General features: G+C 50.1%; 1 protein-coding gene across 2 annotated transcripts in view; it reads left to right on the forward strand.

Annotated features, from left to right (window-relative positions):
• The first annotated feature begins 571 nt into the window (after nucleotides 1-571).
• LOC132772628 (protein-glutamine gamma-glutamyltransferase E-like) overlaps nucleotides 572-23185 on the forward strand; it is a 56621-nt gene continuing 34007 nt past the window's right edge. Inside the window, exon 1 of one of the 2 annotated variants that reach the window (XM_067468318.1) lies at nucleotides 572-766. Coding sequence is in view for 1 of the 2 variants with exons in the window: in XM_067468317.1 (XP_067324418.1) it covers nucleotides 22179-22185 (7 nt within the window). In the remaining variant the exon portion in view is untranslated. Of the gene's footprint in view, nucleotides 767-21235; nucleotides 22186-23185 lie in introns of those variants that run through there. The other variant, XM_067468317.1, reaches the window with a different exon arrangement.

A 23185-nucleotide genomic window follows, 5' to 3' on the forward strand; every position in this document is an offset into this window, starting at 1 on the left:
TTCAAACTACAGGAAAGGAGATTCCACCTGAACATGAGGAAGAACTTCCTGACTGTGAGAGCCGTTCAGCAGTGGAACTCTCTGCCCCGGAGTGTGGTGGAGGCTCCTTCTTTGGAGGCTTTTAAACAGAGGCTGGATGGCCATCTGTCAGGGGTGCTTTGAATGCAATATTCCTGCTTCTTGGCAGAATGGGGTTGGACTGGATGATGGCCCACGAGGTCTCTTCCAACTCTTTGATTCTATGATTTTATGATTCTTCTGAGGGCTAAACATGCCCAGCTCTTTAAGCCGCTCCTCATAGAGCTTGTTCTATGATTCAAAGGAAAACCAGCACGTGTAGGAAAAAAAGAAATAAATCCAAAGTGAAGAAGGAGCTCAGTCTTCTCAAAGAGGTTTAAAACAATAGAAAAGGCTTTTGAGGTTAGTTACATCCGTAGCAAAAGGAAGAACGAGGAAATGGTACAGAAGGGATGGCGAAATGCTAAGAAGGGACCGAGACAAGGCTGAACTCCTCCACACGCTCTTTGTCCCAGTCTTCTTTCTCCCAAAGGGTAAGCACAGGGCTCAATTGAGGGAGGATGGAGCAGAGGAGGCTGAAGGGGAAATGCCGCACAAAAGAGGTGAAGGGGAAGAACAGGAATATCTGGCTAATCTGAACGGATTCAAGTCCCCAGGACCAGATGAACCACATCCAAGAGCAGTGAAAGAAGTCATTTCAGAGAATTCTTGGAGAAGAGGAGAAGTCCCAGCAGAGCGGAAAGAGAAGGTCAGTGTTGTCCCCGTCTTCCGAAAGAATTACTTAATCAGCCTGACATCCCGACCAGGAAAGAATCTGGAGCAAACCATTAGAGACGAGGCAATCCGTAAGCACTTAGGAAGGAATGCCATGCTTACTAATAGTCAGCATGTTGCTCAAAAACAAGTCATGCCAGACAAACCTTTTTTTATCTTTTTTGATAGAGTTAACAAGCTTGGCGAAGGAAGGAGATGCAGGAGATGGAACTCACCTTGATTGCAAAAAGGCCTATTATATTTTTTTGCAAACAGGCTAGTAAATGTGGGCCAGGCAAGGCTAGGGCGAGGTTGCGATGTGATGGCCAAACCCAAAGGATGCTCTTCAAGGGCTCACCAAAGACCTCACAACCTATGAGGATGCCTGCCATAGATGCAGGCGAAACGTCAGGAGAAAATGCTCCTAGAACATAGCCCAAAAAACCTACAGCAACCCAGTGATTCCAGCCATGAAAACCTTCGACAATACAAAGAGCAGTCTATTCAAACTGTAGGAAAAGGGACAATTTCATGGTGGAATTGGCTACCTGGAAATCCAGTAGAGCAGGCACAGGCACACTTTGGCCCTCCAGGTGTTTTGTACTTCAACTCCCACAATTGTGGGAGTTGAAGTCCAAAACACCTGGAGAGCTGAAGTTTGCCTGCATCTGTAGTAAAGTCTCTTTCTCTGTAGGCCTTTAAGCAGAAGCTGGATGGCCATCTGTCAGGGGGGCTTGAGTTGTGTCATCCTCTGTGACAAAATGGTGGTTGGATTGGATGGCCTTTGGGGGTCCCATACTCCTCTAGGCTTCAATGGTTCTAAGATTATTCAAAGTGAGTAATGTAAACATTGACCGATGTCAAGGTTTTCCATCACTTGGCTTCATTAGAATCAGAGTGAAAGTTGGACTTGGATGGACAATTGTGAAGGAACTGGACAAAAATCCGAAGTAGAAAGGTGTATAACTGACCATTATACTTAGGATGGTGGCTGCTGTTGGGGAATCTGAGCTATTAGGCTCAAAATAACCCTCAATCAGAGTGATTCCACCATAAATACCGCAGAGTACCATAACCAGCAGAAACTTACATGTGGTGAAGCTGGGGTAAGCTTCTATATCTTAGGATGGCTCAGGATTGCAGAGCCAGAGCTTTAGGTTCAAAAATATTTATTGAAGTAAAAGAAATACATTCTTGATAGAAAAGGTCTTGGAACTCACTAGTCTACTAAGTCTCATCTTCTAAGGAGGTAAATGGGTAAAATGTCAAAAATCCATGCAGCTACATTTTGCCTAAAGAGAGAGGCAAAATGCGTCCTCAATGGAAGGGGAAAAAAGGCAGAAGAGAACAATAGTGGAGACCACATAGAATCGTAGAATCATAGAATCACAGAATCAAAGAGTTGGAAGAGACCTCATGGGCCATCCAGTCCAACCCCATTCTGCCAAGAAACAGGAACATTGCATTCAAATCACCCCTGACAGATGGCCATCCAGCCTCTGATTAAAAGCTTCCAAAGAAGGAGCCTCCACCACACTCCAGGGCAGAGAGTTCCACTGCTGAACGGCTCTCACAGTCAGGAAGTTCTTCCTCATGTTCAGATGGAATCTCCTCTCTTGTAGTTTGAAGCCATTGTTCCTTGTCCTAATCTCCAGGGAAGCAGAGAACAAGCTGGCTCCCTGTGGCTTCCTCTCACATATTAATACATGGCTATCATATCTCCTCTCATCCTTCTCTTCTTCAGGCTAAACATGCCCAGCTCCTTAAGCCGCTCCTCATAGGGCTTGTTCTCCAAACCCTTGATCTGCTCCCTCCTCCCTGTGGCTTCCTCTCACATATTTATACATGGCTATCATGTCTCCTCTCAGCCTTCTCTTCTTCAGGCTAAACATGCCCAGCTCCTTAAGCCGCTCCTCATAGGGCTTGTTCTACAGACCCTTTATCATTTGAGTCACCCTCCTCTGGACACATTCCAGCTTGTCAATATCTCTCTTGAATTGTGGTGCCCAGAATTGGACATAATATTCCAGGTGTGGTCTAACCAAAGCGGAATAGAGGGGTCAACCCAGGGCAATAAAACTTAAAGAGGAAGTTCCCTCACAGAATTCCATTCCTGTTATCATCAAAGGTGGGGAGGAGACAGTGGCTAGCAGGAAGAGTAAAGACAAAGCCCTTTTGGGAAACATGCATGGTAAAGTGGAGAAAGGAATACCTCAGCTTAGTCCTATCAATAGTCTAGCTACTCCAGATGGGCAAACTCTGGGGTCTGAAGTATTATGCCCATTGTCTTATTGTTCATGGAAGAGTTTCTGTTGAGTCCTTTTGTTTGGGAGCTTTTCTGGCCCATGGGAGAAGAGGAAGTCCCCTGGGCTCATTTTTGGCTAAGGTTCATGAAAAGGTGACATTTCATATTTTATACAGATATAAAATACACCCACCAAAGTCCATAAATCATAGTGAAAGTCCATGAGGTTTGAAAAGGAAAAAGTTTCCAAAAGTTCAAAAAGTTTTCCAAAACTCCAATCAAAGTCTGCAAAAGTCTTCCTTAAAGATTGTTAAGGAAGTGGTCTGCAAACACTTAGAAACAAATGCAGTCATCGCTAATAGTCAACATGGATTTATCTATTTATTCTATAATATACTTCACCGAACTGCATTGTATGGGTCTACACTGACCATAGAGGTCCATTTAGACCAGGCCTGGACAAACTTCAGCCTTCCCTCCAAGTGTTTTGAACTTCCACCATTCCTAACAGCCTCAGGCCCTTTCTTTTCCCCCTTTCTTTTCCACTTAAAGCAGTTGAGGGGGGCAAAGAAAAGGGTCTCAGGCTGTTAGGAATTGTGGGAGTTGAAGTCCAAAACACCTGGAGGGCCCAAGTTTGCCCATGCCTGATTTAGACCCAGGTCATGCTGTTCAATGCAGTTCAAACGGCATTATATGGCAGTGTAGATCTGGCCGAAGACTCTGTTGGGGCTCAGCAGCAAAATGCTAGGGATGCTGGGGATTCTGCCTCAGAGGATGAGGGGAATTATGGATTTTTCACTGAGTCTGTGAGTGATCAGGCTGAAACACAGACAGAAATGCAGGCCGTCGATCAGAGAGAAGGGACGGGAGCTGCAGAAGAGATAGAGGATGTTTCTCTTGAGAATTGGCCTTCTTGGCCTTCTCAGCCTTCAGAAGATGGGGAGTTGCCCATGATATGAGATTAGGCCTCAGCTTGGAGAGAGTGAAGCAAAGGTTAATTAGAAGGCCAGAAAGATGATGAGAAACAGTTCTTGAAACCCAGGTGCCAAAGGGATGACCTCATGACTGTTTGGTCAGGTTTGAGCTTAAATTAAGTGATGTTTTCCTGGCCTCTTCAGAGCAGACAGCATTGTCATAAGATCAAGTTTATGTTTAGCTCTCAAGTTTGGATTTTTAATGCTGAGATAAATGATTTTAATGTTTATGTATATGCATAATCTATTTATGTCCTGGCATTGAATATTTGCTGTTTATATGTTATGCTCCGCCCTGAGTCTCCTTAGGGGTGAGAAGGGTGGAGTAAAAATGCTTAAAATAAATAATAATAAGTAAGTTCGCCTTTGTTCCTGGAAGTGTTTTTGTCTTGGAGAAGTTCCTGTTTTCATGCTTAAGGATTTATGCCTATGCTCTGGGCTTTGTGGATTTCATGAAGTCTAAAAAAGCTAAAAATGTGGATGTGGGACCAAGTGTTTGGATAGGAATCTTGCAATGCAATAAGTGAATGTAGAACCAAGCATTTAGATAGAAATCTTGCAGTGAAATAAGTGAACGTGGAATGGTGCTATGACAACTAGAACGGCCTTGGACTACGATTTGGATTACATGATTTCAGTGAATAGATTTCAATTGTTGACATGTTTTAGCAGCTGGTTTTAATGTGTCTATGGGAGCCTCCATGGCGCAGTAGGTTAAACCACCGAGCTGCTAAACTTGTTGACCGAAAGGTTGCATGAGCTTCCGCTGTCAGCCCCAGCTTCTGCCATCCTAGCAGTTCGAAAACATGCAAGTTGTGGTGCCCAATTCTGGGCACCACAATTCAAGAGAGATATTGACAAGCTGGAATGTGTCCAGAGGAGGGCGACTCAAATGATCAAGGGTCTGGAGAACAAGCCCTATGAGGAGCGGCTTAAGGAGCTGGGCATGTTTAGCCTGAAGAAGAGAAGGCTGAGAGGAGACATGATAGCCATGTATAAATAAGTGAGAGGAAGCCACAGGGAGGAGGAGGGAGCAAGCTTGTTTTCTGCTTCCCTGGAGACTAGGACGCAGTGGAACAAGGGCTTCAAACTACAAGAGAGGAGATTCCATCTGAACATGAGGAAGAACTTCCTGACTGTGAGAGCCGTTCAGCAGTGGAACTCTCTGCCCCGGAGTGTGGTGAAGGCTCCTTCTTTGGAAGCTTTTAATGTCAGGGGTGATTTGAATGCAATATTCCTGCTTCTTGGCAGAATGGGGTTGGACTGGATGGCCCATGAGGTCTCTTCCAACTCTTTGATTCTATGATTCTATGTGAGTAGATAAATAGGTACCGCTCTGGCAGGAAAGTAACAGCGCTCCGTGAAGTCATGCCAGCCACATGACCTTGGAGGTGTCTATGGGCAACGCTGGTCCTTCGGCTTAGAAATGGAGATGAGCACCAACCCCCAGAGTCGGACACGACTCAATTTAATGTCAGGGGAAAACTTTTACCTTTAATGTATGTGTTATTCTGTCGAATGTATGTTTATGTGGCATCAAATTGTGCCTACTATGTGAGCCGCTCTGAGTCCCCTTTGGGGTGAGAAGGGTGGGGTATAAATATGGTAAATATATAATAAATAAATAAATTGGATTCCATGTATCTTGCAATCTTGGACTATTCATCTCTATATATTTGGACTTTATTTATTTATTTGTCATGTCAGAGCAACCAGTCCATTATATTACATTTCTAACAGAACAAAGCAAACAAACAGACAAAATACAAAACTTGTGAGTTTGGTAGTTGGTTAAATGTCCTTTGACCAGTCTCTGTCCCCTTGGAGTGCCTCTGGTGTTGCTGCAAGAAGGTCCTCCATTGTGCATGTGACGGGGCTCAGGTTGCCTTTCAGCAGGTGGTCAGTGGTTTGCTCTTCTCCACACTCGCATGTCGAGGATTCCACTTTGTAGCCCCATTTCTGAAGGTTGGTGCTGCATCTCGTGGTGCCAGAGCACAGTCTGTTCAGCGTCTTCCAAGTCACCCCGTCTTCTGTGTGCCCAGGAAGGAGACTCTCATTTGGTATCAGCCATTGGTTGAGTTGCTGGGTTTGAGCCTGCCACTTTTGGACTCTCACTTGCTGAAGTGTTCCAGGAAGTGTCTCTGTAGATCTTAGAAAACTATGTCTAGATTTAAGTCATTGACGTGCTGGCTGATACTCAAACAGGGGATGAGCTGGAGATGTCTCTGCCTTGGTCCTTTCACTATTGGCTGCTACTTCCCGGCGGATGTCAGGTGGTGCGATACCGGCAAAACAGTGTAATTTCTCCAGTGGTGTAGGGCGCAGACACCCCATGATAATGCGGCATGTCTCATTAAGAGCCACATCCACGGGGGACATGAGAGAAGCCTCCTCGCAGGATTGCAAGACATCCGGGCGTCCCCTGGGCAACGTTTTCTTAGACAGCTGATTCTCTCACCACAGAAGTGACCAGCATATATTTGGACTGCTGCACCTTTTTGAGAGACGGCCACTTCCCCTTTTTGTAAATAAACTGCTGTTGTTAGCTACGACTGGACTCTGTGTGATACTGGGTGAAAAGGTGTTCCTGGCCTAGCGTGAGACAGACTCTTCCCGTAGGTGGAGCAGGAAATGTGAGTTGCGCAAACCGGGTTCAGGAAAGGAAGCAGCACCAGAAATCATATTGCGAACACTCACCGGATAATGGAGCACACCAAAAAAATTTGATGGAAAGCCGGCGGGGCTTTTCAGACGACGGCAAAGCCTTTGATTGTGTAGATCACAAAGGGCCAAGGCTTGCTCTGAAAGCAAAGGGTGTGCCACTGCCTTTGGTTGTTCTGTCTGATGAGAAACCTGAACTCGGGACAAGCGGCTGCTCTCAGGGCAGAATGCGGACAAGCATAATGGTTTCCAGCCGACAAGCGGGTCAGGCAAGACTGCATTCTGTCACTCTTTTCTGTTTGATATTTGCTGAACGTATCATACATCAAGCAAGACTAGATTTGGAGGAAGGAGACGCGAAAACTGGAGGAGGGAACGTCAGCAATGTAAGATATGCAGATGACGCCGTACTCCTAGTGGAAAAATAGGCAAAGACTTGGAAAGATTGCCGAAAAAAGCAAAGGAGGAAAGTGCAAAGGCATGCTTGTGGAGGAACACAAAGAACACAAAAATAATGAGCTACATAACTTTAAAGCAGGTGGTGGCTTGGAAAAGCAACCATGAAGGGACAAAACAACACCCTGAATTGCAAAGATGCATCACTACATCCTGAAATCAGAATCACCCAGCCACAACATTTCCATTTTCTATGTGCGGTTATGAAAGCTGCGCAGTGAAGGAAGCCGAGAGGCGGTTCCTTTATGAAGCTTAAAACCTGTAACTAACTACACACTCCGAAAAGTACATCTAGATTAGGAACAAAGCCTTCAGCTCGACAGCCTACAGCTATTTTTCAAGCGAGTTTCGTAGAAAATATTAAATACTAATTGCTTTGCATTTAGTAATCTCCCCAAAGGAGAACATGAAATTTGGCTCATATGTTTCTGAGGATATCTCAGCCTGCGTGCAAGACAAATAAATGGGCCCAAAAGCCAATTCAACCCAAACTCTCTTTAGGTGCCAAGATGACTAAAGTTGACAGGCCAATGGGATTTTGGCCTGCATCAAGAGGAGCATAGTGTCTAGATCTAAGGAAGTCATGCTACCCCTCTATTCTGCTTTGGTTAGACCACGTCTGGAATATTGTGTCCAATTCTGGGCACCACAATTCAAGAGAGATATTGACAAGCTGGAATGTGTCCAGAGGAGAGCAACTAAAATGATCAAGGGTCTGGAGAACAAGCCCTATGAGGAGCGGCTTAGGGAACTGGGCATGTTTAGCCTGAAGAAGAGAAGGCTGAGAGGAGATATGATAGCCATGTATAAATATGTGAGAAGAAGGCACAGAGAGGAGGAGGGAGCAAGCTTCCTTTCTGCTTCCCTGGAGACTAGGATGCAATGGAGCCATGGCTTCAAACTACAAGAGAGGAGATTCCATCTGAACATTAGGAAGAACTTCCTGACTGTGAGAGCCGTTCGGCAGTGGAACTCTCTGCCCCGGAGTGTGGTGGAGGCTCCTTCTTTGGAAGCTTTTAAGCAGAGGCTGGATGGCCATCTGTCAGGGGTGATTTAAATGCAATATTCCTGCTTCTTGGCAGAATGGGGTTGGACTGGATGGTGGCCCATGAGGTCTCTTTGATTCTATGATTCTATGATTCTATGATACACTTTGGGCATATCACAAGGCAACACAACGTATTGGAAAAGATACAACAGGAAAAGATACAGCAGGAAAAGAGGAGGACCCTATTGTTGTTGTTGCCGTTGCCATTGTTGTTGTTGTTGTTGTTGTTGTTGTTGTGGAGGTGTGCTTTCAAGTCATTTCTGAGTTTTGGTGACCCCAAGGCAAACCTATCATGGCGTTTTCTCAACAGAACTTGTTCAAATGGGGCATTGCCATTGCCATTGCCTTGCTATCAGGCTGAGAGAGTGGGACTTGACCAGGGTCACCGAGTGGGTTTTCATGGCCAAGCAAAGGGGATTCGAGCCTTGGTCTCCAGCATCATAGTTCAATGCTCAAACCACTGGCTCTTCATGTTGTTGAAGGATTTTATGGCCGGAATCACTGGAGTGCTGTGTATTGTTCAGGCTGTATGGCCATGTTTCAGCAGCATTCTCTCCTGACATTTCACCTGCACATGAGTTCCAGGGCCAGAAAAGCAGATGGCGGAAACAGAAGAACGGCCTGCCTCAGGGGAGTGGGCTTGCTCCATCCATGTTCAACATTTACACAAATGACCAGCCACTGCCAGAAGGGACAGAGAGTTTCATCTATGCTGATGATCGTGCCATTACCTCTCAAGCAGGGAGCTTTGAGATGGTAGAACAGAAGCTCTCCAAAGCTCTAGGTGCTCTTACTGCCTATTACAGGGAAAACCAGCTGATCCCTAATCCATCTAAAACACAGACATGTGCCTTTCATCGCAAGAACAGACAAGCATCCTGAGCTCTGAGGATGACCTGGGAAGGAATCCCACGGGAGCATTGCAGTGCACCCAAATACCTGGGAGTCACTCTGGACCGAGCCCTGACCTACAAGAAGCACTGCCTGAACATCAAGCAAAAAGTGGGTGCTAGAAACAATATCATACAAAAGCTGACTGGTACAACCTGGGGATCACAACCAGACACAGTGAAGACATCTGCCCTTGCGCTATGCTACTCTGCTGCTGAGTACGCATGCCCAGTGTGGAACACATCTCACCACACTAAAACAGTGGATGTGGCTCTTAATGAGACATGCCACATTATCACAGGGTGTCTGTGCCCCACACCACTGGAGAAATGACACTGTTAGCCGGTATTGCACCACCTGACATCCGCTGGGAAGTGGCAGCCAATAGTGAAAGGACCAAGGCAGAGACTTCTCCAGCTCATCCCCTGTTTGGATATCAGCCAGCACATCAACGACTTAAATCAATAAATAGTTTTCTAAGATCTACAGAGACAAGTAGCTGGAACACCTCAGCAAGCGAGAGTCCAAAAGTGGCAGGCTCAAACCCAGCACCTCAACCAATGGCTGATACCAAATGAGAGACTCCTCCCTGGACACACAGAAGACTGGGAGACTTGGAAGGCGCTGAACAGACTGCGCTCTGGCACCACGAGATGCAGAGCCAACCTTCAGAAATGGAGCCACAAAGTGGAATCCACGGCATGCAAGTGTGGAGAGGAGCAAACCACTGACCACCTGCTGCAATGCACCCTGAGCCCTGCCACATGCACAATGGATGACCTTCTTGCGGCAACACCAGAGGCACTCCAAGGGGCCAGAGACTGGTCAAAAGACATCTAATCAACTACCAAACTCACAAATTTTGTATTTTGTCTGTTTGTTTGCTTTGTTCTGTTAGAAATGTAATATAATTTGACTGGTTGTCCTGACACGACAAAAAAAACCTGCACATGTGGCTAATGGCATCTTCAGAGATTCTGTTGGCAGTGAAGCAAGCGGAGTACATATATATCTGTGGCTGTTTATCATGGCTACTCAATGTTATTCAAGCTTGCTAATTCCAAGATTTACACTTGCTTCAATCAGATAAGGTTTTTTTCTCTCCAACCATGGACATTATTCCACAGGGATATATATATATATATATATACACACACACACACACACACACACACACATATATACACACATACATACATACATACATACACACTCCACTTGCCTCACCACCATCAGACCTCTGAAGATGATATTAGCCACAGATGCAGGAGAAACGTCAGGAGAGAATGCTGCTGGAACATGGCCATAGAGCCCGGAAAATTCATAGCAATCTTCTGAGTCCCTCCTCCCGGAATGTGGCCTTCCTCTTTCCTGACAGCCTTTCCAAGCATTACTGTATTTCCTAGTGAAGGATGTCTTCTCATGATATGACCGAGGTAATGGCGAGCCAGCCAGGAACCCCTGCCTTTAAGCTGATCTGACCTGCAGCAGGGAGTTCCTCAGTTCCTGGTTGCCCAACTGGGCCAGCGTCGCTAGGAGTGTGGCCACAGCAGCAGCTTCAACTTCGAGATCTCCTTTTGCCTTGCTTTGCTTTGCTTTCTTCCCCTCCATCTAACATTGTAACAATTCCCCCAATAAAGTATCACTTAATTGTAACTTTTCCTCTCCATAGTGATACATTGTGTCCTTTACTTCCTCTAAATTCTTTCCAGTAGGAACTTTCCCTCTCCTGAGCCACAGATAGCTGCTGGCTTGCCCGGGATGCGATTTCAGTGTCCCAGGGAGGCCGAAACTGCGTTTCTCTGAACCGCGGATACTGAAACCCATTGGGTCCCCATATCCACGAGTCAACGGATCATTTCCAAACTGGTGTCATTCTTTTCCTAAACTAATTCTAAGGCTAACTGCTATTTCGATTTCATACGATGCGTCCCTCCGCCCTGGAAATAACCTTTTGCACCCCAAACTTCACATGGAAACCAGATGGCTCCCCGCTGCTAGGTTGCTGCTGCTGCCATCATCTCTTTGATGCCATAGAAGCTTGTTGACCTGGGGAACCTGCTGCGGTCACCCCTTGGGACCCCTGGGAAGCAGACAGGCCATCCTGGTCCTCTGACGAGATGGGATTTATAGTTTTCTTCACTCCAGTGAATGAACCCCAACCCTCAGCACTTGCAATGGTTCCTATATGAACCCAATGGACTCAGAAAAACCTTTCCCCTTAATTTTATGAACTCATAGAATCATAGAATCAAAGAGTTGGAAGAGACCTCCTGGGCCATCCAGTCCACCCCCATTCTGCCAAGAAACAGGAATATTGCATTCAAATCACCCCTGACAGATGGCCATCCAGCCTCTGTTTAAAAGAAGGAGTCTCCACCACACTCCGGGGCAGAGAATTCCACTGCTGAACGGCTCTCACAGTCAGGAAGTTCTTCCTCGTGTTCAGATGGAATCTCCTTTCTTGTAGTCTGAAGCTATTGCTCCATTGCGTCTTAGTCTCCAGGGAAGCAGAAAGGAAGCTCCCTCCCTCCTCCCTAGATATAGAATGGGGACGATGCCTGGCTCGAGAGCAGTACGTGTGAAAAAGATCTTGGAGTCCTTGTGGACAAAAAGTTAAACATGAGCCAGCAATGTGATGTGGCAGCAAAAAAAGCCAATGGGATTTTGGCCTGCATCAATAGGAGCATAGTGTCTAGATCTAGGGAAGTCCTGCTCCCCATGCTCTATTCTGCTTTGGTTAGACCACACCTGGAATATTGTGTCCAATTCTGGGCACCACAATTCAAGAGAGATATTGACTCTAAGCTGGAATGCGTCCAGAGGAGGGCGACTCAAATGATCAAGGGTCTGGAGAACAAGCCCTGTGAGGAGTGGCTTAAGGAGCTTGGCAAGTTTAGCCTGAAGAAGAGAAGGCTGAGAGGAGATATGATAGCCATGTATAAATATGTGAGAAGAAGCCACAGGGAGGAGGAGGGAGCAAGCTTGTTTTCTGCTTCCCTGATAAGTACGATGCAATGAAACAATGGCTTCAAACTACAAGAAAGGAGATTCCATCTGAACATGAGGAGGAACTTCCTGACTGTGAGAGCCATTCAGCAGTGGAACTCTCTGCCTCGGAGTGGGGTGGAGGCTCCTTCTTTGGAAGCTTTTAAGCAGAGGCTGGATGGCCATTTGTCAGGGGTGATTTGAATGCAATATTCCTGCTTCTTGGCAGAATGGGGTTGGACTGGATGATGGCCCAGGAGGTCTCTTCCAACTCTTTGATTCTATGAGTCTATGATTCCTCTCACATATTTATACATGGCTATCATATCTCTTCTCAGCCTTCTCTTCTTCAGAGTAAACATGCCTAGCTCTTTAAGCCGCTCCTCATACGGCTTGTTCTCCAGACCCTTGATCATTTTAGTCACCCTCCTCTGGACACATAGCAGGTGTTTTATTTTGTTTTGTTTTTCCGTATCAGATCCTCTCAGCCTTCTCTTCTTCAGGGTAAACATGCCTAGCTCTTTAAGCCGCTCCTCATAGGGCTCGTTCTCCAGACCCTTGATCATTTTAGTTGCCCTCCTCTGGACACATTGCAGGTGTTTTGTTTTGTTTTGTTTTTCCGTATCAGATCCTCTCAGCCTTCTCTTCTTCAGGGTAAACATGCCCAGCTCCTTAAGCCGCTCCTCATAGGGCTTGTTCTCCAGACCCTTGATCATTTTAGTCACCCTCCTCTGCAGCCTTCTCTTCTTCAGGCTAAACATGCCTAGCTCTTTAAGCCGCTCCTCATAGGGCTTGTTCTCCAGACCCTTGATCATTTTAGTTGCCCTCCTCTGCAGCCTTCTCTTCTTCAGGCTAAACATGCCTAGCTCTTTAAGCCGCTCCTCATAGGGCTTGTTCTCCAGACGCTTGATCATTTTAGTCGCCTTCCTCTGGACACATGGCAGGTGTTTGTTTGTTTTTGTTTTTCCGTGTCAGAAGCATCTTGAGAAACTGCCAGTTGCACCAGAAGTGATTATACGGCAGTGTAGACCCAGCCTTTGTTGTTGAATGTCGAGCATTGCTTTGCTTGAATGGAAAGTTAGCGCAAGGCTGCTTTGGTGGCTGCCATGCCTGTTTTTTATTGGGGTTGGACTGTATACTCAGGATCTTTCCTTCTCCTCTATTCTTTCATTAAATTCTCTCTCTGTAGCCTCAGGCGGCGGCCTCGCTGTGTCATCCGTCCTGATGATTTATTTCTCCCAACTCCTCTTTGTGCAACTTCCACTTAACTTTCTGAAATTATAGGGTTTCTTTGCAAATGGGTGAATCTGCAAAGTGCTCAAACGTCGGACGAGTGATACCTGGCTTTGACGGCAGGAAGGTATGTGAAAAGTATGCGCAAGAGATCTCGGAGTCCTGCCAGACCACAAGCTGAACATGAGTCAAGGGCGTGATGTGGCGCCTCGAAAGGCTGATGTGATTCTAGATGGGATGCAGTCCCAGGAGGGTAGTGTCTCGAGGTGGGGAGAAGGTCTAGCCCCCCTCAACGCTGCTTGACCTGGAGTGACCCTGGGTCTGGTTTGAAGGCCCAGCACCAAAGAAGGTGTGCGCCTCTCCTTCACTCTTGGGGAGGCCATCAGGGGAAGCAGGCAACAGCGCTTGGCCTGGCCTCCTCCTCTGGATCCTGGCTCACTCTCTTTCTGCAAGAGGTCCATCCCCAAATCCAGATCGAGCTTTCTCTTTCCTTCCAGTGAGGACCTCACCACCACCACCACCAGTAATCCCTCCATCCTGGAGATGAAGCTTTACGAACCAAGGGCTGGGGAAGCCCTGGGGGTCTCTCAGTGGGAGATTCCCTGGCCTTCTCTAGGGCTGAGAGGGAGGCTCCATAGAACCAGGTGCCTAGAGTTGGAGGACACCACCCAAGCCCTCTCAACAGATGGCCATCCGGCCTCTGCTTGAAACCCTCCAGGTATCCCTCCATCCTGGAGATGCTCTTGGAGGACCCTCAGTAGGAGATTCCCCAACCTTCTCTGGGGCTGAGAGGGAGGCTCCATAGAACCAGGTGCCTAGAGTTGGAGGACACCACCCAAGCCCTCTCAACAGATGGCCATCCGGCCTCTGCTTGAAACCCTCCAGGTATCCCTCCATCCTGGAGATGAAGCTCTTGGAGGACCCTCAGTAGGAGATTCCCCAACCTTCTCTGGGGCTGAGAGGGAGGCTCCATAGAACCAGGTGCCTAGAGTTGGAGGACACCACCCAAGCCCTCTCAACAGATGGCCATCCGGCCTCTGCTTGAAACCCTCCAGGTATCCCTCCATCCTGGAGATGAAGCTCTTGGAGGACCCTCAGTAGGAGATTCCCCAACCTTCTCTGGGGCTGAGAGGGAGGCTCCATAGAACCAGGTGCCTAGAGTTGGAGGACACCACCCAAGCCCTCTCAACAGATGGCCATCCGGCCTCTGCTTGAAACCCTCCAGGTATCCCTCCATCCTGGAGATGAAGCTCTTGGGGGATCCTCAGTAGGAGATTCCCCAACCTTCTCTGGGGCTGAGAGGGAGGCTCCATAGAACCAGGTGCCTAGAGTTGGAGGACACCACCCAAGCCCTCTCAACAGATGGCCATCCGGGCTCTGCTTGAAACCCTCCAGGTATCCCTCCATCCTGGAGATGAAGCTCTTGGGGGATCCTCAGTAGGAGATTCCCCAACCTTCTCTGGGGCTGAGAGGGAGGCTCCATAGAACCAGGTGCCTAGAGTTGGAGGACACCACCCAAGCCCTCTCAACAGATGGCCATCCGGCCTCTGCTTGAAACCCTCCAGGTATCCCTCCATCCTGGAGATGAAGATTTATGATCCAAGGCGTGGGGAAGCTCTGGGGGGACCCTCAGTAGGAGATTCCCTAGCCTTCTCTGGGGCTGAGACGGAGGCTCCATAGAACCAGGTGCCTAGAGTTGGAGGACACCACCCAAGCCCTCTCGACAGATGGCCATCCGGCCTCTGCTTGAAACCCTCTAGGTATCCCTCCATCCTGGAGCTGAAGCTTTATGATCCAAGGCATGGGGAAGCTCTGGGGGGACCCTCAGTAGGAGATTCCCCAGCCTTCTCTGGGGCTGAGAGGGAGGCTCCATAGAACCAGGTGCCTAGAGTTGGAGGACACCACCCAAGCCCTCCCAACAGATGGCCATCCGGCCTCTGTTTAAAACCCTCTAGGTATCCCTCCATCCTGGAGATGAAGCTTTATGATCCAAGGCGTGGGGAAGCTCTTGGGGGACCCTCAGTAGGAGATTCCCCAACCTTCTCTGGGGCTGAGAGGGACGCTCCATAGAACCAGGTGCCTAGAGTTGGAGAACACTACCCAACCCTCCCAACAGATGGCCATCCGGCCTCTGTTTAAAACCCTCCAGGTATCCCTCCATCCTGGAGAAGAAGCTTTACGATCCAAGTCTGGGGAAGCCCTGGGGGGACCCTCAGTAGGAGATTCCCCAGCCTTCTCTGGGGCTGAGAGGGAAGCTCCATAGAACCAGGTGCCTAGAGTTGGAGGACACCCAAGCCCTCCCAACAGATGGCCATCCGGCCTGTGTTTAAAAACCTCTAGGTATCCCTCCATCCTGGAGATGAAGCTTTACGATCCAAGGCTTGGGGAAGCCCTGGAAGGGGGGGGGGGGGCTCAGTGGGAGATTCCCCAGCCTTCTCTGGGGCTGAGAGGGAGCCTTCAGAGAACTAGGTGCCTAGAGTTGGAGGACACCACCCAAGCCCTCCCAACAGATGGCCATCCGGCCTCTGCTTGAAACCCTCCAGGTATCCCACCATCCTGGAGATGAAGCTTTATGATCCAAGCCCTGGGAAGCCCTAGGGGTCCCCTCAGTGGGAGATTCTCTGGCCTTCCCTGGGGCTGAGAGGGACGCTCCATAGAACCAGGTGCCTAGAGTTGGAGAACACCACCCAACCCTCCCAACAGATGGCCATCCGGCCTCTGCTTGAAACCCTCCAGGTATCCCTCCATCCTGGAGATGAAGCTTTATGATCCAAGGTGTGGGGAAGCCCTGGGGGGGCCCTCAGTGGGAGATTCCCTGGCCTTCTCTGGGGCTGAGAGGGAGCCTTCATAGAACCAGATGCCTAGAGTTGGAGAACACCACCCAACCCTCCCAACAGATGGCCATCCGGCCTCTGTTCAAAACCCTCTAGGTAGCCCTCCATCCTGGAGATGAAGCTTTATGATCCAAGGGCTGGGGAAACTCTGGGGGGACCCTCAGTAGGAGATTCCCCAACCTTCTCTGGGGCTGAGAGGGACGCTCCATAGAACCAGGTGCCTAGAGTTGGAGGACACCACCCAAGCCCTCCCAACAGATGGCCATCCGGCCTCTGTTTAAAACCCTCTAGGTATCCCTCCATCCTGGAGATGAAGCTTTATGATCCAAGGCGTGGGGAAGCTCTTGGGGGACCCTCAGTAGGAGATTCCCCAACCTTCTCTGGGGCTGAGAGGGACGCTCCATAGAACCAGGTGCCTAGAGTTGGAGAACACTACCCAACCCTCCCAACAGATGGCCATCCGGCCTCTGTTTAAAACCCTCCAGGTATCCCTCCATCCTGGAGAAGAAGCTTTACGATCCAAGTCTGGGGAAGCCCTGGGGGGACCCTCAGTAGGAGATTCCCCAGCCTTCCCCGGGTTGCTGAGAGGGAAGCTCCATAGAACCAGGTGCCTAGAGTTGGAGGACACCCAAGCCCTCCCAACAGATGGCCATCCGGCCTGTGTTTAAAAACCTCTAGGTATCCCTCCATCCTGGAGATGAAGCTTTACGATCCAAGGCTTGGGGAAGCCCTGGAAGGGGGGGGGGGGCTCAGTGGGAGATTCCCCAGCCTTCTCTGGGGCTGAGAGGGAGCCTTCAGAGAACTAGGTGCCTAGAGTTGGAGGACACCACCCAAGCCCTCCCAACAGATGGCCATCCGGCCTCTGCTTGAAACCCTCCAGGTATCCCACCATCCTGGAGATGAAGCTTTATGATCCAAGCCCTGGGAAGCCCTAGGGGTCCCCTCAGTGGGAGATTCTCTGGCCTTCCCTGGGGCTGAGAGGGACGCTCCATAGAACCAGGTGCCTAGAGTTGGAGAACACCACCCAACCCTCCCAACAGATGGCCATCCGGCCTCTGCTTGAAACCCTCCAGGTATCCCTCCATCCTGGAGATGAAGCTTTATGATCCAAGGTGTGGGGAAGCCCTGGGGGGGCCCTCAGTGGGAGATTCCCTGGCCTTCTCTGGGGCTGAGAGGGAGCCTTCATAGAACCAGATGCCTAGAGTTGGAGAACACCACCCAACCCTCCCAACAGATGGCCATCCGGCCTCTGTTCAAAACCCTCTAGGTATCCCTCCATCCTGGAGATGAAGCTTTATGATCCAAGGGCTGGGGAAACTCTGGGGGGACCCTCAGTAGGAGATTCCCCAACCTTCTCTGGGGCTGAGAGGGACGCTCCATAGAACCAGGTGCCTAGAGTTGGAGAACACCACCCAAGCCCTCTCAACAGATGGCCATCCGGCCTCTGCTTGAAACCCTCCAGGTATCCCTCCATCCTGGAGATGAAGCTTTATGATCCAAGGCGTGGGGAAGCTCTTGGGGGACCCTCAGTAGGAGATTCCCCAACCTTCTCTGGGGCTGAGAGGGACGCTCCATAGAACCAGGTGCCTAGAGTTGGAGAACACCACCCAACCCTCCCAACAGATGGCCATCCAGCCTCTGTTTAAAACCCTCTAGGTATCCCTCCATCCTGGAGATGAAGCTTTATGATCCAAGCTCTGGGAAGCCCTGGGGTCCCCTCTGTGGGAGATTCCCTGGCCTTCTCTAGGGCTGAGAGAGAGGCTTCAGAGAACCAGGTGCCTAGAGTTGGAGGACACCACCCAAGCCCTCCTAACAGATGGCCATCTGGCCTCTGCTTGAAACCCTCCAGGTATCTACAAGTTTCCCTTGCTGGACAGCTCTCACTGGTTGGAAGATTCCCTATGCCTCCACATGTCTGGTGGACTTGATGGCCCTGGGGGTCTCATCCAAAAATGATGACAGGGTTCTTGGAAGCGACCCCCAGTGCCACCCAGTCCAATCAATTTCTTCCAGGCAGGAGGGCAGCATCTTAGCCCTCCCCACAGGTCACAGAATCGTAAGAGTTGGAAGAGACCACATGGGCAATCCAGTCTGACCCTTTCCTGCAGGCAGGAAGGCGCCATCCAAGCCCTCCCAACAGATGGCCATCCGGTTTCTGCTTAAAAATAGTAATAACAATAACAATAACAATAATAATAACAACATCCTAGAGTTGGTAGGGACCCCAAAGGGCTATCCAGTCCAACCCCTTCTGCCAGGCAGGAAGACATCATCCAAGCCCTCTTGACAGATGGCCATCCAGCTTCTGCTTAAAAATAATACTAAGAATAATAATATCCTAGAGTTGGAGGAGACCTCATAGGGCCACCCAGTCTGACCCTTTTCTGCCAGGGAGGAAGGCACCATCCTGACTGTGAGAGCTGTTCAGCAGTGGAACTCTCTGCCCTGGAGTGTGGTGGAGGCTCCTTCTTTGGAAGCTTTTAAACAGAGGCTGGATGGCCAACTGTCAAGGGTGATTTGAATGCAATATTCCTGCTTCTTGGCAGAATGGGGTTGGACTGGATGGCCCATGAGGTCTCTTCCAACTCTTTGATTCTAGGATTCTATGATCCAAGCCCTCCCAACAGATGGCCATCCGGCCTCTGCTTGAAACCCTCCAGGTATCTATGAGTTTCCATTGCTGGACAGCTCTCACCAGTTGGAAGATTCCCTCTGCCTCCACTTGTCTGTTGGACTGGATGGCCCTGAGGGTCTCTTCCAAAGAGAATGCTAGGATTCTCCTTGTTGGAAGAGACCCCCAGTGCCAGACAGCCCAATCCATTTCTGCCAGGCAGGAGGGCAGAATCTGAGCCCTCTCCACAGGTCATAGAATCATAAGAGTTGGAAGAGATCACATGGGTCATCTTGTCCAACTCCCTTCTGTAAAATACATCTGACAGATGGGCTACTCAGCCTCTGCTTAATAGTACTATTACTACTGCTACTACTAGTAAAGGTAAAGGCTTTCCTCTGACATTAAGTCCAGCCATGTCCAATTCTGAGGGGTGGTGCTCCTCTCCATTTCTAAGGCGAAGAGCTGGCATTGTCCATAGACACCTCCAAGGTCATGCGGCCACTGACATGACTGCATGGAGCACCATTACCTTCTCGTCAAAGTGGTACCTATGGATCTACTTAACATTTGCATGTTTTCAAACTGCTAGGTTGGCAGAAGCTGGGCCTAACAGCGGGAACTCACCCTGTTCCTTGGATTTGAACCATTGATGTGTTGGTCAGCAAGCTCAGCAATGCAACGGTTTAACCTGCTGCACCAGGGGGGCCCTGGGGGGCCCTGCTACTACTGCTAATAATAATAATAATAATAATAATAATAATAATAATAATAGAATTCGAGAGCTGAAAGAGACTCCATGGGGTATCCACTCCAACCCTTTTCTATCAGGAGGAAGGACACCCTCCAAGCCTTCCTAAGAGATGGCCATCCAGCTTCTGCTTAAAAATAGTAGAAATAAAAATAATAAAAATAATAACAACAACAACATCCTAGTATTGGAAGGGAACCCAAAGGGCCATCCAGTCCAGCCCCTTCTGCCAGGCAGGAAGCTTCTGCTTAAAAATCATATTAAGAATAATAATATTCTTAATATTGGAGTTGGAGGAGACCCCAAAGGGCCATCCAGTGTGATCCTTTTCTGCCAGGGAGGAAGGCACCATCCAAGCCCTCCCAAGAGATGGCCATCCGGCCTCTGCTTAAACATAATAGAAATAATGATGTTCTAGAGTTGGAGGAAACCCTTAAGGACCATCCAGTCTGACTCTTTTCTGCCAGGCAAGAAGGCACCATCCAAGTCCTCTCAACAGATGGCCATCCAGCTTCTGCTTAAAAATAATAGATTTATTATTATTATTATTATTATTATTATTATTATTATTAACATTCTAGAGTTGGAAGGCACCCCAAAGGGCCATCGAGTCTGACCCTTTCCTGCCAGGCAAGAAGGCACCATCCAAGTTCTCCCGACAGATGGCCATCCAGCCTCTGCTAAAGAACTTCCAGGGATGGAGGTTCCACCACAGAAGGGGGGGTATCCTTTCTGAGACGGAGGAGAGCATCAGGGACTCCCCCCAGTCGCATACACAGCCCCCTTCCCTCCCTGCCTCTCTGGGTGTCAATGGGTCACTTCCAGGCGGCGTGGGCGCGGGAGGGGAGGGAAGTGGGGCGTGCGGCCGCATTCCGGGGTGACTCAGGGCGCTTTTCCGGGCGGCGTCCTCCTTCCTCCTCCCTACCTGCTTCCCTTCCTTCCTTCCTTCCTTCTTCTGCCGGAGGAGGAGGCGGAGGGCGCGATGCCCGCGGGGCGCTTGGTCGGGGCGTGGGCCGGGAGGCGCCCCACTTCCACGCTGCTTCTCCTCCTTCCTCCTTCCATCCCTTCCTCGTCACCTGGAAAGAGAGAGAGAGAGGCCGAAAGAAGAGGGGGAGCGCCAGGGAAGTAAACAAGGGCGGCGGAGGAGACTCCAAACCGGAAAGTCAGGCCCGGCAGAGGCGCCGCTTTGGCAGAAAGAGAGAGAGAGAGAGGGAAGGAAAGAAGGAAAGAAGGAAGGAAGGAAGAAGGAAAAGAGGGAGGAGGAAGGGACCCTTGGGCGCCCAAAGGGGGCGGGGCAGAGACCCCCAAGCTGCCCACAAGGGGGGGGAGGAGGAGGAGGAAAAGGGAGTGAGGAGAATCTCCCACTCGTGTCCCCGCGTGGGAGGGGAGGAACTCCCACGTGGGTGGGGGGGAGAGCAAAGAGAAGTGGTCTGCCACTGGGGTCAGTGAGAAACGTCCATCACGCGTGGCCCCTTGACTGACATCTCTCACTGTCTTTTCCCGGCAGCGTGGGTCTTCGTGGGGGGGGGGGGGAGAAAAAGGAGGCGGGGAGAACCACTCGTATCCCCGCGTGGGAGGGGAGGGACTCCCACGTGCGTGGGGGGAGAGCAAAGAGAAGGGGTCTGCCGCTGGGGCCAGTGAGAAACGTCCATCACGCGTGGCCCCTTGACTGACATCTCTCACTGTCTTGTTCCGGCTGCGTGGGTCGTTCTGGCCCTGCAGCGTGGGTCTTCGTGGGGGGGGGGGAGAAAAAGGAGGCGTGTCCCCGCGTGGGAGGAGAGGGGCTCCCACGAGGAGAGGAGAGCAAAGGCGGGGTCTGCCACTGGGGTCAGTGAGAAACATCCATCACGCGTGGCCCCTTGATTGACCTCTCTCACTGTCTTGTCCCGGCAGCGTGGGTCGTTCGGGCCCTGCAGCGTGGGTCTTCGTGGGGGGGGGGAGGAAAAGGAGGCGGGGAGAATCTCCCACTCGTGTCCCCGCGTGGGAGGAGAGGGGCTCCCACGTGGAGAGGAGAGCAAAGGCGGGGTCTGCCAGTGGGGTCAGTGGGAAACGTCCATCACGCGTGGCCCCTTGATTGTCACCTCTCACTCTCTTCTCTCGTTCGGGGGGCTTCCCTTTGCTTCTCTCTTCTTCCTCCGCTCCCCGCCCCCTTAATTACTTCCCCGAGGGCTTAATTACTTCCCTGAGGGGTGACTGGGAGCCCAGGAATGCCTCCCTCCCTCCTTCCCGCCCTCCACGCGAGGAAGTGGCAAAACCGGGCACAGGCCGGTATTTCCTCTGAGTAAACCTTGAGGGAGCGCGCTTCTCTTCTTCTTCTTCCTCCTCCTCCTCCTCTCCTTCCCCTCCCCCCTCCCCCTCCTGCTCTTTCTTCCTCCCACGGAGGAAGCGCCTCTCGCGCGGCCCAAAGGACGCGGAAATGGCTAATTGCGATGGGCGTCTTATAGGGAGCCGCGCCGCCGGCCTCGCCCCACTCGCGCACCGGCAGCCGGCAAGTGGGCACTCCGCTGGACTGACGGACTGACTGATAGGGGGACGGGCGAGGGTCGGAAGGAAGGAAGGGAGGAAGGGAGGAAGGAAAGGAGGAAGGAAAGAGGAAGAGCTGAGCTTCTCTCTGGCGCTATTTCCGCGGGGAACATGCAATAGAAGCCCCCCACCCCCACCCCACCTCATAAAGAAACTCTGCCCTATTGAAGAGAGGAGGAAGACCCCGGCGCCATGGGAGGTGAGTCGGGGGGAAGGGTATTGCAAGGGGGCGAAGGGGCTGCAAGGGCGACCCTCCCCCTGGCCATCTGCTGGGAGGGCTTTGGTGGTGTCTCCTGCCTGGCAGAAGTGGTGGACTGGATGGCCTTTGGGGGTCCCTTCCAACTCTAAGAGTCTAACTCTCCACCCATCCATCAGTTGATTCCATCTCTCACCTATCTATCTATCTATCCATCCATCTACCCATCCATCCATCCATCCATCCATCCATCCATCCATCCATCTATCTATCCTTCTTCTCTAGAGGTCTTAACACAGGCTAATTGGCCATCTGCTGGGAGGGCTTGGTTGTGTCTCCTTTCTGGCAGAGGGTTGGACTGGGTGGCCTTTGACGGTCCCTTCCAATTCAGACTCTCCACCCATCCATCTATCGATTCCCTCTCTCATCTATCTATCTATCTATCTATCTATCTATCTATCTATCTATCTATCTATCTATCCATCCATCCATCCATCCATCCATCTATCCTTCTTCTCTAGAAGTCTTAAAACAGGCCATCTACTGGAAGGGCTTTGGTTGTGTCCTTTCTGGCAAAGAGGGATGGTCTTTGTGGGTCCCTCAAAGGCCATCCAGTCCAACCCTCTCCATCCATCCATCAATTCCATCTCTTATCAATCAATCAATCAATCCTTCTTCTGTAGAGGTCTTAAAATAGGGCAGATGGCTATCTGTTGGGAGGGCTTTGGTTGTGTCTCCTTTCTGGCAAAGAGGGATGGCCTTTGAGGGCCCCATCCGACTCAGACTCCTAGAGTTGGAAGGGACCCTCAAAGTCCATCTAGTCCAACCTTCTCCATCCATCAATATATCGATTCCATCTCTCTTCTATCTATCTATCTATCTATCTATCATCTATCCATCCTTCTTCTGTAGAGGTCTTAAAATAGGGTGGATGGTCATCTGTTGGGAAGGCTTTGGCTGTGTCTCCTTCCTAGCAAAAGAGGGTTGGACTGGGTGGTCTTTG

The sequence above is a fragment of the Anolis sagrei genome, chromosome 4 (genome assembly GCF_037176765.1).
Source record: "Anolis sagrei isolate rAnoSag1 chromosome 4, rAnoSag1.mat, whole genome shotgun sequence".
Taxonomy (NCBI): domain Eukaryota; kingdom Metazoa; phylum Chordata; class Lepidosauria; order Squamata; family Dactyloidae; genus Anolis; species Anolis sagrei.